Source organism: Liolophura sinensis, chromosome 12, assembly GCF_032854445.1.
Source record: "Liolophura sinensis isolate JHLJ2023 chromosome 12, CUHK_Ljap_v2, whole genome shotgun sequence".
Taxonomy (NCBI): Eukaryota; Metazoa; Mollusca; class Polyplacophora; order Chitonida; family Chitonidae; genus Liolophura; species Liolophura sinensis.
The window spans coordinates 4935323-4947719 of record NC_088306.1 but is presented as its reverse complement, the minus strand read 5'-3'; the positions used below and the strand labels follow the sequence as shown (position 1 = coordinate 4947719).

The following is a 12397-nucleotide window of genomic DNA, read 5'->3' as shown; positions in this document are numbered from 1 at the left end:
TGCATCTGCATGCTTTAAAACTTCCAGAGCTTCTACACTGTGTATAGGTCTGTGACAAATGTATTTGTTTGTACAAAGTAATGTGTATAAAACATGTAAATGTAATATTGTATAAACACTTGTACAAGGACATTATCGCGTTAAATAAATAAATGTATAAATTATCACGGGTTTGGTTTGTGTTTTACTATGATTAGGCCATAGACCTATGTTTCTTAGTTTTAGCATTGAATTAATGGGATGGGCTAAATAAAAGGGTCCTAATGGCAGTAGGGTATGTGATGTACTTCTGTGATGCTGCAGTGCTGATGTACTCGCTACAGTGTTGCTAGTTTATGAGTACATACCGATAAGTGGGACGTAATAAAAGAAAGAGAAAATAGAGAAAAAGAGTTCATATTCTTGGACCGCTATGTTACGGACAGGAAGGAGTTTTACCAGTTCCCCATGAGTGTTACGCAGAATTACGGTAGTTTCTTTACAAAAAAACTATCGAAGATTTATACACAAACATGACAAATGGGTGTTTGAAGAGGACGGAAAATTTTTGACGTGAAACAATCAAAACTAACTGCGGCAGGGACAAAAATTTGTTTCATTCAATCTAACATTTGATTCCAAGAAAGACATCGCACATTCAGATCTTGTATACAACATTGCACTGTGTAGTGCTTACAATACACCAGTAATGTGTTTTTTTTCCCATCATGGTTTTACAGCCGGGAACTGCTACTGAACTGTATGTTATGACAGCAATGTGTGCCAAAAATGGTTGTATAAATGTACTTGTTACAACAATCTCTGTCATTTCTGAATGTAAAACGTCCAAGGAAGTAAAAAAAAACAAAACAATGCAATTTATTTATTTATATGATCATTTGATTGGTATTGAGGATTATGTCACTTATATGACGGCCGCCAGCATTATGGTGGGAGGAAACCGAGCAGAGCCTGGATGAAACCCACCTGCCACTGGTTGGTAGCAGACCTTCCCATGTACAACCAGAGAGGAAGCCAGTGTAAACAGGAAACAATGCAATTATGAATGTACTAGTATACGTCCTGTGGTAGGCTTACCATACTACTCATACTCCTCACAGCGCATGTCCTGCTCTCTTTGTTAGCTTTACACTGCTGCCACCACTAGCAAATTTAGCGCTGAAATGATTAACAAAGCTTGGGTCACTGGGGTCAAAGTCATGAGGCAGGAAGTGATGTCAGAAAATGTTTGTCATTAGCTTGCCTTAGTTCACCGTGTGTACATTTTTACTAATCCAGATCATTAGACCTTTATCGCAAACTTTCCTATTGCCATTTTAACCGAGACCTATTCATATTGCATGTCAGAAAATTCACCTAGCTGTACCTATGCCATGGGTACCTAATGCAAGACTGCAGGATTAGTGGCCTTGTTTGTATTTATTTATTTATTTTGGTTGGATATTTTCACTTTAGATTATTTCACTTCTTTATAGGTGAAGGGAACTGTACATGGCCTGGTGAAAAACATACTGCTTTAGAGCTGCATATGTGATTGTAGCTGATTAGGTTAAAGGGCTTTTTACAAGTTGACTTTGTAGGAGGAAAGACAAATTCTGACGGTTTCAAAACTTTCAAAGTGTTTGTCATGTCTGTGATCTGTGTCAGTGCTAACGAAGGTGCATGCAGTCCGTATTCGTATTTTATTAATAAGTATGCATCGTGGTTAAGTTAGACTTTTTAACGTACCCTCCACGTTTCAAGATGGCGGCGCCCATGACAGCGAAGCTTCCATGGAGGTGACATAACAATGTTGACACTTCTTGTCCACGTCTGCGTTCATCCCTAACCTGGCGTTCCTAAAATGTTGATCAGGACGGATTCAACGTGGCAGATCCTGTCTTTGGCTATTTTGTCTTCCATGTCGCCATCTTTTGCCAAAACGATCCAAGGAACGTTCACAACAGCCCTGGCGCAGGCATCATTCGGCCAATATCTGACATCATTTTGCTTCCATGGTGCGTATATATTTGTGCTGAGAAAAAACCCCACAAAGGAACATTTATGTGTCACTTTCCAGTGTCTAATAATTGGATTTTGGACAAATCCACTGGTTCCTGTATCCAGAGCTTATACAAATTAACGTTCGCTTGCCATATGGTGCACAGTTATCATGCTCGTCATTTTAAACCTTATAGCGATTCTTATAGCGTATATTTTAGAAATGTGACAAGTCATTGACGATTTACTGATGAATGTGAGAATTTTCCAAGGTCAGTCCACATTTAGATATCATGATGAGCACAGTTCAGTTCGAGGAAATTTGATCATGACACTTAATTGTACATTTTTTATGTATATCTTCTATCAGTATCGTGCAGAGAAAGGTCTGAGGGAAGTCTTAAAATTTTCAGAAATTCATGGAACCACCCTGTAAACCTCTTGTGTCTTTGCCCCTTCTCCATGCTATTGTGTATAATCATAGAAATGTGTGCAACAATTGTTCAAAACTTGGCAGGACACAAATATAATGATTGTCTTTGCTATGTACTGAAGTGTATGGTGTACCGGTATACATCCGCTGTTTGCAGGAGAAACAGCAGAAATTCGGTATATCCTGAATACGACAGGTCAGACACCTCCTAAAATCTACCTCTTCCTGCATGAGGATTGGCCGGAAGCTGCCGAGGCGAAGACATGTGAGGACAAGCTTGAGAGAGCCCGGGTTGTCTGTGAGTTGCAGCATCAGTATCGTGAATTTTCCTGAATACATGAACATAGTTTTGTAGTCATGGTCAGGGAATACATGGAATTAAAATGTCCAAAAAAGCATGAAGGACAAAGGACATTTATATCCTCAGAAAATATAATGAACACGAACTGGAATGTTGTGTGCCCTTTTTTTGTAATAGTACATGTATATTTGAAGTCAATTATTTACTTGTTTATATAAATAATGCGCTGAACACTGAACGACGCCTTGTCGTTACAGGTACATATCAATACAAGTAACATCTAGAAACATCTGTTAACTGATATTTAGCTTTGCATGATCATCTCCTTGTAATTTTTCAGTTGAGTTGGTCAATGTAACTGGGAAGTACGTGGTCTCCCATTTCAAGTACCCTCGCATCTGGCATGTCCTCTATGCGGATGGATACACTTGTTCACCAGGCCGTCCTGTCACACCTGTGGAACAGCCAAACTACATTCAATATGACCTCCAGTTGGTCAACCCAGACTCCCTGGGAAACCCCACAGAACATTTTAGTGATGAAGAAACTGGTATGAAAACAGTGTTCTTTTCATGCCACTATTATTATCATGATTATTATTATTATTATAAAGCCTTTTCTTAAATACCTAATGTGCAAAAATCATATGGAAATGTATATACATTTACGATTTAGCTGTAAATGTTGATCCTCTTGCACCCTGTAAAAGTCGTCTTTTTTGTTTTTAAAGTATTCATATAAACTTTGCTAAATTACATTTGTGAAATAATTCCAGTGCTTGGGTTCTGCTCTAAAAAAAGTAAAAGGCATTAAGGGATTGGCATAAAATTGTTAAAGCTCATCTGAAAGGATTTCATACAAATAGCCTCAGCTTCGTAAAATTGCAAACTGACCTTGGTTCGGAATATCTTGTTTTTTTTTTTTTTTTGCCAGTAATTAAATGTAACCACTCTTTATATTTAAAAACCGACCTTCGTCTTTGTTTTTGAGCAGGTGTATGATTATCACATCCGTTGTAAAGTCCAGAAGTGTGGTTAGCACACCTATGTTCAATCTCCCCAGACTTTTGCTTATACATGTATCGGATGTGTTTTATTAGCGCACTTGACTTTCTTTCTGGAGTGTTTAAGGTTTGAAGGTGTGATGAATTCAAAAGCTTGTAAAAATTCACTGGCAATTCAAAACAAATCTACTAAGAGCAACAGCTATTTTTTGGATGATTGAATGTGTTTTTACTTCATTGTTGCTTGTTGTAGGGTTGCTGAGGTTTTACCAGCTGCTGACGGTGGCCTATTTCGTACTGAGCTGCATCTTTGGACCTCAGATCTGGCAGGCAATGAGCAAACACGGGCCCATGCAGTTAGTTCTCCAGCTGCTGACAGCATCCATGGGACTTCAGGCTGTGTTAGCATTCTTCATGATGGTTCATCTTCACAGGTACCAGAAAACTACACCTCCACATGGCCCCAAAGTTTCAAATTTGGATACAGTGTATTTCACCTAAATTTTGGCGAAGTCGGGCAGTCTGGCATCAAACTGGGGTCAGTTCTTACCAAAGACTTTAAAAGTGCTCAGCACTGAGAGGTTGGAGCCTGGTGTCAGTATGTTGTGACTGGGTGGAGTGTCATGTCTGGTGTCAGTATGTTGTGACTGGGTGGAGTGTCATGTCTGGTGTCAGTATGTTGTGACTGGGTGGAGTGTCATGTCTGGTGTCAGTATGTTGTGACTGGGTGGAGTGTCATGTCTGGTGTCTTCAGCATGATATGTACATACACCTGATATTTCTTCATTGTCATGTGAACTGAAGATTTTTCAGGCACTGGTGCAGTGTAAAGCCCCAAGCAAACATACATATAAAGTTTGATGTGTAAAGAAGAACTGTAATAAGCATGTAAAGGCCTTCAAATGATACTTTTGATGCCAGTATTTAAGCTGATGAAAAATTAGTCAAAATTCACAGATTACTTAATTGACCCTATATTAAAGGTGGATGACTCAAATGAGAATCAAGCAAAATTTGTCACGTTAGAAATGATGAACTTTAGATGAAATACGGTGTTTGTCTCATGTCTCAAGTGTCTCAAATTGTCTCCAATTTATCTCCTCTTGTATAAAAATAAGCACTTAAATTGTATTTTAACACTTGAAGTAAAACAAAACTAGCTTTCTGAAATCAAAACCAGCTTCTGCGAATTGATGGTAGTCATGTCTGAAGTTGTCTCAGTGGCTACTTAAAATCCCACATTCTGGATCCTGTGGCATTGAAACTTAAGAGAAAGTTTTCTGTGTTACTTTTTTCAGGTATGCCAGGGACGGCATGGGTTACCCCTCCTACGAGTTGATGGCTGAATGTAAGGCTTCTTTGAAATTTACAAACATTATAGCTTGCAGATTAAATTGGAAAGCCGAATATAGAAGTCTGTACAGATGGCATTTCATAATTGTTCAATTTGACCAAAATTGTCCACTGTATTCTGCCCACCATACTCTCTCTATACACCTTGCCGTACATGTTACTGAGATGTTTTCTTATGTAATTTTTTCCTGTTTTAGTCTTTGACGTCCTCTCACAGTTCGCCATGCTCTACATGTTACTGAGCCTCTCTCTGGGCTGGACTCTTGGAAGTTCACACAAATCGTCTCATCTTGATATCATCAGGAAAAAACCAGCAGCCAAAGTGGTTGGGGTCTTAGCTGTTATACAGGTAAACTATGCAGGTTTTAAAATTACCATTCACTTGTCTGAAGTGACCAGCAAAAAGTGTCCTGTCTGACAGAAAATAGGTACATAAAGAACACTGACAAGTTTGTCTAGTTGAATTGTTTGGCAGCGGAAATGCATCAAATGCAAGAGAATTGGGTATTCCATATTGTTTGATTTCAACAGACAAAAATGAAACCAATGTTGCAAAGCAAATCCCAAATTGCAAATGGCGCTTTTGTGTAAATGTAGCAGACTTCCTGTATTGGGTTCGCCATGTTCCATTTAACCTGTGCTGTTTCATAAAAGTTAAAAGTTCCTTTGGCCTGCGTAGTACTCAAGTGTATTGACATCTTGCGTGCATCGGCACATGGCATGATGGGACAGATATGTTGTTCTATGAATAAGGTAACTGTTGGCTTGGGCAACATTACTATCAGTTTGCACAAACTGGCCGTCCTGCTTAAATTCAGATTTACAAAACAAGCCTCCAAAAGATTGATAAAACTTTCATATCCACATGTAATTAAGGTAAGTCTTTCAGACGTGCATGTAGTAAAATTATGAGATTGATCCAAACAATAGCAGGAAGAATTACGAGGTCTGTGTTCACTGTAAGTCTCGCTGGATGCTGTAGGTAACAATTCCGGGTGCGTATATGTTTTAATGGATTGAACTGACATTTGTAAGATATTTTTGTCTTGTAAATTGCTAAAATGTCCAGCAACTTTTAAGGACTTAAAGCAACTGTAATTTCATTGCTTTGTGTCTTCTTTTCTTTACTCTTGTAGTCATAGTTTTAGGCTTACAGTTATGCCTCTTGGTTAAGGTTCTGTCTGTTGTACCGGCGAACTATTAACTGTGTTTTTTTTTTTCAGGGTTTTCTGTTTCTATGGGAACAGTATCAGGACCGTGAGCACCGGCTGTATCATGCGCACCGCAGCCATGCTGGTGCAGCCCTGGTTGTGTTGCGCATTTTGCTGGCGTCTCTGTTTGCTTGGAATCTCTACACAACAGTTGCCAAACAGAGGAGCGCACTCAAAAAAGACTTTTATTCATCATTTACAAAAGTAGGTTGCAAACATTCCTTCTGTTATCCGTCTACGTTTACATGCAGGGGCTAATAACTGAATGTTCACAGATGGTCTTTTGATGTAGCATTATTTCATAATATATGCTTAACCCAATTTGCTTTAAGCCTGCCATGGTTCAGTTTTGTGGTTTTACTGCTGGTGTAACTTTTTACTCTAAACAGAACTTGATTGGTACATGTGTCATCTTAATACTCATTATGACATGCTAGACAGAAATATTAGAATTAAATCTAGTTCGCAGAGGGCAGTGTGTTTAAATGATTAGTGTCCAGATTTGTTATTTATTGATAATTAGCTACCCTTGTATAGATTGTTAAATTGACTGTAAAGAAATAGTTCAAATAGGTTCATTAATCTGAGTTATATGGCTCTTAAAATCACCAGATAATGAGGCTGATTTTATGCATTTTTTTCCTGCCAACACTCAGTAGTCTCTGCCAAATTACATCAAACAAGTCCAACCCGTACAAGCTGTCAGACCTTCGCCATTTAGGTCAGTGTTAAAAAAGCTACAAGAGTGACAACAGCCATGTCGAATTTATCCACTAATTGGTTCGCTATTCTGTGTAGCCCTCTGGAAGGCAGGGATTTACAGCACAAGACAGAAGGATTTGGTACCCACCAAACACGGCCGTGTTCTGCTCTAGCCATTTTACAGCTGAAATCTATGAGAGGAATAGAGCTGAATTTCCACAACAGCAAATACATATAGTTATAAGATTCTATTAACTGAACTAAAACTGATAGTAAATGTACACTGTACACTAACGCCGGTATCCACATCATTCACATGAATGTATTTATATTGTACATGACTAGGTCCGTATGGGCATCGGCTCCTCCGAACGATAAATTCTTGTCATGGTATACAGGTATGAATTTAGAGTCCGTCAGGGAATAGAATGATATTTATTGTGAAGCAAGCAGAGGCAAAGAATAGGAAATTGATATGAAGTATTAAAGGAAAAGACCTACAAAAATCCTAGTAGGCAACACTAAATAGACCACTTAAAACTATGCACAAATATACTTTCATATATTGTTTTAGATTTTTTGTGAAGGGAGTTAAAGGCATTCAAATATTTGAATTCTAAGGTGGGCTTTATGAAACATACTATCAGAGTTTAGAAACTCCGACATCAGAGGAAGCTTTTTCGACTCGAATCATGACACTGAATGTTGGAATAACACATCTTACCCATGAGTGAAAGATTACTAATAAAAGATTCCCAAAAGTTCCTTCTGGTGAACTTCAGCAAAAAATGGTGATGTGACGTTACAGTTCCTAGATACCGTCACTATGGCTCATAAAGCACACTGTACTATTCAAATATTTGAATGCTTTTAAACACTTTTTAAAAAATCTGAAAAAATTAATGAAAGCATTTTTAAGCATAGTTTTCGGTTGTGTGTATGGTGAACCTTACTTCACATTTTAGCTTTATTTCACTTTAAGATAAACATGCGACATGTATAGTGTGATACGGGATGAAGCTATTGCTAGTGCGGTCGGAAATGCCTGGACAAAGATCAAAATCAACGACAGCAAACTCAGAATCTAAAGTCTGGCCAGAGATGTCAGTGTTATAAATCGGAACTTTTTCGTCCACCGTGGGTTCAAATTAATACGGCAGTATATTTGCTTCTGTGTAGCTGGAATCCATCTGGAAAGTGACGTGGTTGCGATATGAATCCCCAAGTTATTTTGGCAAGCTAAACTTATGTTGTGGCATCTGTGACGTCACCTGCTGAGTTGTGCAGCAGGCCAGAATACAAATCGGGTAGGGCGGTAAATCTGTTGTTTTTAGTGGATTTAAAGGCAATATTACGTTTTTCAGAAGCCCTCTCGGTAACATACTGTTTGAAGTGGTTAGAATCTTTATAATTACGACCAGTAGCTGTATATCTGGACAATAATCCTTAAAGTGTTGTGGTTTTTATTTTATCCATATTTCAGACTTACCCTTCCTCTCTGCTCTTCTCTTCTTTTTCAGTCCTGTATGCTGTGGTTTCTTTGTTATCCTGTGTTTGTGATATTCTCCTGGATTTTCTCTGAATACCTACGTTATAAGGTAAGTTTTCCTGAATTTCTGAATTTTCGAATGGCAAGTTGTAATACATGTCCATATTTGTAATTTAACATATTTGAAGAACAGATGTTACAAAGGTTGTGGAATTAAAACAGTTTCTTTCTCCGAATCTGTTTTTGACAAATAAAGCGTTATTGTCACGATGTACATCTTTACAGTTGCTAAAAAAAATTTCACTGTGAGTGGAGGAAAATTTAGTAAACTGTTTGGTGTTCTTTTGTTGAAAGTGAAATTTGTCGCCTTGTGTTTAACAGAGTTATGCCCCTTTAATGGAGAACATTTTACTTGTTGGTCAGTCTTTTTTCAACAAGTGGTTAATGACCTAAAATTTTATTTTAACCACACCATTGCATTTCTAGATGCAAATTAATGACATAAAATATTACTTTTGTTGTTGAAAGTTACATTTTCCCTTTAGGATATCATCCTACATTCAAAACAAACCTGAGAACATCTTTTTAATATCAATAAAATTGAGGATGTGGCAAAATGAACAGTTTAGTTACAGGTGAAGTTGTAGGTCGTTCACCTGTAAAACTACAGAGCCCGTTTGAGTGAAACACATCAATTGAAGTTCAAGTTTAAGTCCAGCTCATGCTGGCTTCCTCTCCAGCCACATGTGGGAAGATCCTCCAGCAATCTATGGATGGTTGTGCATTTCTCCCAGGCTCTGCCTGGTTTCTCCCACCATAATGATTCCTTCGTCGTCATATGACTGAAAAATTGTTGAGTACGATGTTAAACCCCAAGCACTCACTCACTCACTCCTCTCCAGCCACATGTGGGAAGATCTTCCAGCAATCTATGGATGGTTGTGCATTTCTCCCAGGCTCTGCCTGGTTTCTCCCACCATAATGGTGGCCACCGTCGAATAAAGGAAATATTCTTATGTATGGCGTAAAACACCAATCAGGTAAACCAAACTTAATCCATTTTTGGCCTTGCCTTATCTGCACCTCACCAAGTGCTTTAAAATGACTCCTTTTATTTATTTTTTTTCAGCTGGTGACCATGGGTGTGGTCTTGTGTCAGTCGGCAGCTGTCATAATGCTCTATAGGTTATTTTTCTCACGCAGTTTATATTGGGAGGTCTCTGCACTATCAAGTACTTTACCCCTGCGCTTAGACAAAAGTTTTAGTCTGAAGTCTTATTCCTAACGGTGAATCTGTAACGTAATCTCCAGTGTATTTGTCATCATTTGTCTTGTCATCATACAGTCGAAATCTCAAAATCTTCAGTGATATTATAATACCATAAAACCATTGAAATGTTTTGAATTATTTCATTTGAACTTTGTATGAAGCTATTGGTCTCAACTTCTTGTGTTGGCACAACTTCTTGTGTTGGGCTGAAATCTTGTAAAGAGAGTATTTTTTGTGTGGTGTGGCGAGTGACAGGAAAACATGTGTTAAAAATTCTCTGGTTTCATATCGGTAGTGTACCAGTAGACAGATAATAGCTTTTATGCGTTCAGCCAGAGAAAATGTTAGATGACTGTTTGTAGATGGCTGGTCTTGTTCTTATTTAGACCGCTTCACTAACTCTATATGAGTAGTAGTGGAGTGTTATAAGCCTGCTCTGAGTGCACAAGTAGTGTGCCAGAGGATTGTCAGTAGTCAGCCAGGGGATTGTCTGTGCTCAAGCCTTGGGAATTGTAGAGGACTGCTTGTACACAGTTGGTTGGTCATCTTACCCGCCGACCCCTGCGTCAGCGAGAAAATAAAATGACAGGGTAGACAGCTCCATCGATATTATGCACAACGGTTAACTAATTTCACTACAAATAAATATCATTTGATAGCATTGCAAAATGTAGAGTAAAAACTATTTGAAATCTTTTGTCTCGATGTTAGAGTCACATTTATTTCATTAAACTGACAAAATTCAATCTCTATATGCCCAATAACGGAATAACGTAAATATATATATTTTCTTTTTTTTTTGGTTTTATTGAAAGGAAACACATGTAGCCAAAGTGGCACAGGTATATATTATCATAATTTATGGATGTATTATGTATGAATGGTGAGCTGTGTGCAAATTATTCCACCCATGTGTTCATATTTATTTACTCGTATGCGTTGTGTTACCAATAAATTATGACAATATTCATCCAAATCGTGAGCGGACTACACTACAGTCGTTTAGACATCCTCTACAGTCAATAGATTTATCCCGGGCTGTGCTCGCTTTCCTCCCAACATAATGCTGGCCGCCGTCGTTTACGTGAAACACTGTACATGAGTACAGTGTAAAACACCAATCGGTCAAATAAATAAATAAATAGATAAATATGGTCTGTATTACAAACATTTCCAGGTTAAAATTGTCCAAAAAAAAACCAACAACAACAACAACACATTTTCTATCAGAAAATACTTCTAGGCTAGAATTCTGGGCTAGCTCCGTGGATGAAAGGTATTGTTTGCGTTGTCATTTTCCTTCCCGCAACCAGAGATCTCGTTTGGGTTGAAACAAATTGGGAGTCGTTCATATATCTATAGTGTGAGTACAGACGTGGTCAGCTGTGAAAGGCAAAAACGTAGAAAATAAATGTTGTCACAAGCGAAAGTTAGATGGAATATCATATTTCAGTACCTGGTTATACACATGTAATTTTCAGTTATAGGTCATTAGACAAGCTTGAAAAACATTAGTGCAACTTTTCGACATGTATAATTGGACATTCAAAACAAAATTGTTTTTATATGTATATGTTTCAAATTAGTGACATGTCGCTACTCACAAGAATCATATGATTGCAATGTCTATCGATATGAAACGCTTACAGCAGATACAGAGAGTAAAACCAGAGCAGGTGTGGCAGTTGATAAATTGTCACACGTATAACCGGTGAAATACGGCTCCGTCTCACTTTATGTAAGGGTTTTATTCTGTTCATGGGGATTTTTAATTACATCAAAGCTGTTCCCTTTGAACCGATTGATATTGCATTTCTCCGTTGAATTGATACGCCATTAATTGGACCTGGAAGGACTGTTATCTATTTGTGTATATCCCCAAGCAATAAGGGGACAATAATGGCGATATGTTATTCTGTAATAAACTATCGACATATCAAATAAGCACGGTTTTGTTCTCTTTTATCTCCTGCCATACAAGGTGTGGAAATATAGCGATCGGCTCAATGCTTTTGTCCCAAGCTCAGCCCGATTTCCTCCTACCACAATGCTGGTCCCAGTCGTATAAGTGAAATATTCTTGAATATGGCGTAAAACACCAGTGAAATAAATAAATCAGTGCTTTGAATCGTGTGTTTCCCCCATGGTTCTGCCCGGTTCCTCCCACCGTAATGGCGGCTGTCGTCTTTTAAAATGAAATATTCTTGAGTATGGCTTGCAACACCAATTAAAAAATAAATAAACCCTCTTGGATCGTGGGTTTCCTCCGGACTCTGTCCGGTTTGTTCTCACCATATTGTTAACCGCCGTGATATAAGTGAAATAATAAACATATAATAATACTTGAGTACGACGTGAAATAGATCAAGTCCTTTTGTTAGGTCGTTTGTATGAAGTACAGGTGTAGCTTATGTCCTACCCTCTACGTCGTTGTCGGCGTCCAACAACAGAAAGCAATGTTAAACAAAATATTAGGAGTGTTCTCTTTAAAAATACTGGTATTGAGCTCAGGGTTTGTACACATGTAGAGCACAATATCACGAGAGGGATATTCCATCGCTGATTGAATGTATGCATAGTAAATTACTGAATTCCCGACTTGTATTGTGTATCAGAATCAATGTTAAACAAAATGTTAGGGGTGGTCTCTCAAAA

At 38.1% G+C, this 12397-nt stretch overlaps 1 protein-coding gene across 1 annotated transcript; it reads left to right on the top strand.

The window, feature by feature from the left end:
• The first annotated feature begins 1778 nt into the window (after nucleotides 1–1778).
• LOC135479037 (integral membrane protein GPR180-like) lies at nucleotides 1779–11702 on the top strand. The gene is made up of 9 exons (XM_064758748.1): nucleotides 1779–1997; nucleotides 2571–2711; nucleotides 3055–3264; nucleotides 3971–4151; nucleotides 5016–5065; nucleotides 5268–5419; nucleotides 6294–6485; nucleotides 8504–8581; nucleotides 9602–11702. Exons 1-9 carry the CDS (start codon nucleotides 1844–1846, stop codon nucleotides 9755–9757), a joined length of 1314 nt encoding a protein of 437 aa, XP_064614818.1. The 5' UTR covers nucleotides 1779–1843; the 3' UTR covers nucleotides 9758–11702.
• The last annotated feature ends 695 nt before the right edge of the window (nucleotides 11703–12397 follow it).

Coding starts and splice junctions, on each gene's coding strand:
- LOC135479037 (XM_064758748.1), top strand. CDS start 1,844: ATGTTGATCAGGACGGATTCAACGTGGCAGATCCTGTCTTTGGCTATT. Junction 4,152..5,015: donor ATGATGGTTCATCTTCACAG/GTACCAGAAAAC, acceptor TACTTTTTTCAG/GTATGCCAGGGACGGCATGG. Junction 5,066..5,267: donor CTACGAGTTGATGGCTGAAT/GTAAGGCTTCTT, acceptor TTCCTGTTTTAG/TCTTTGACGTCCTCTCACAG.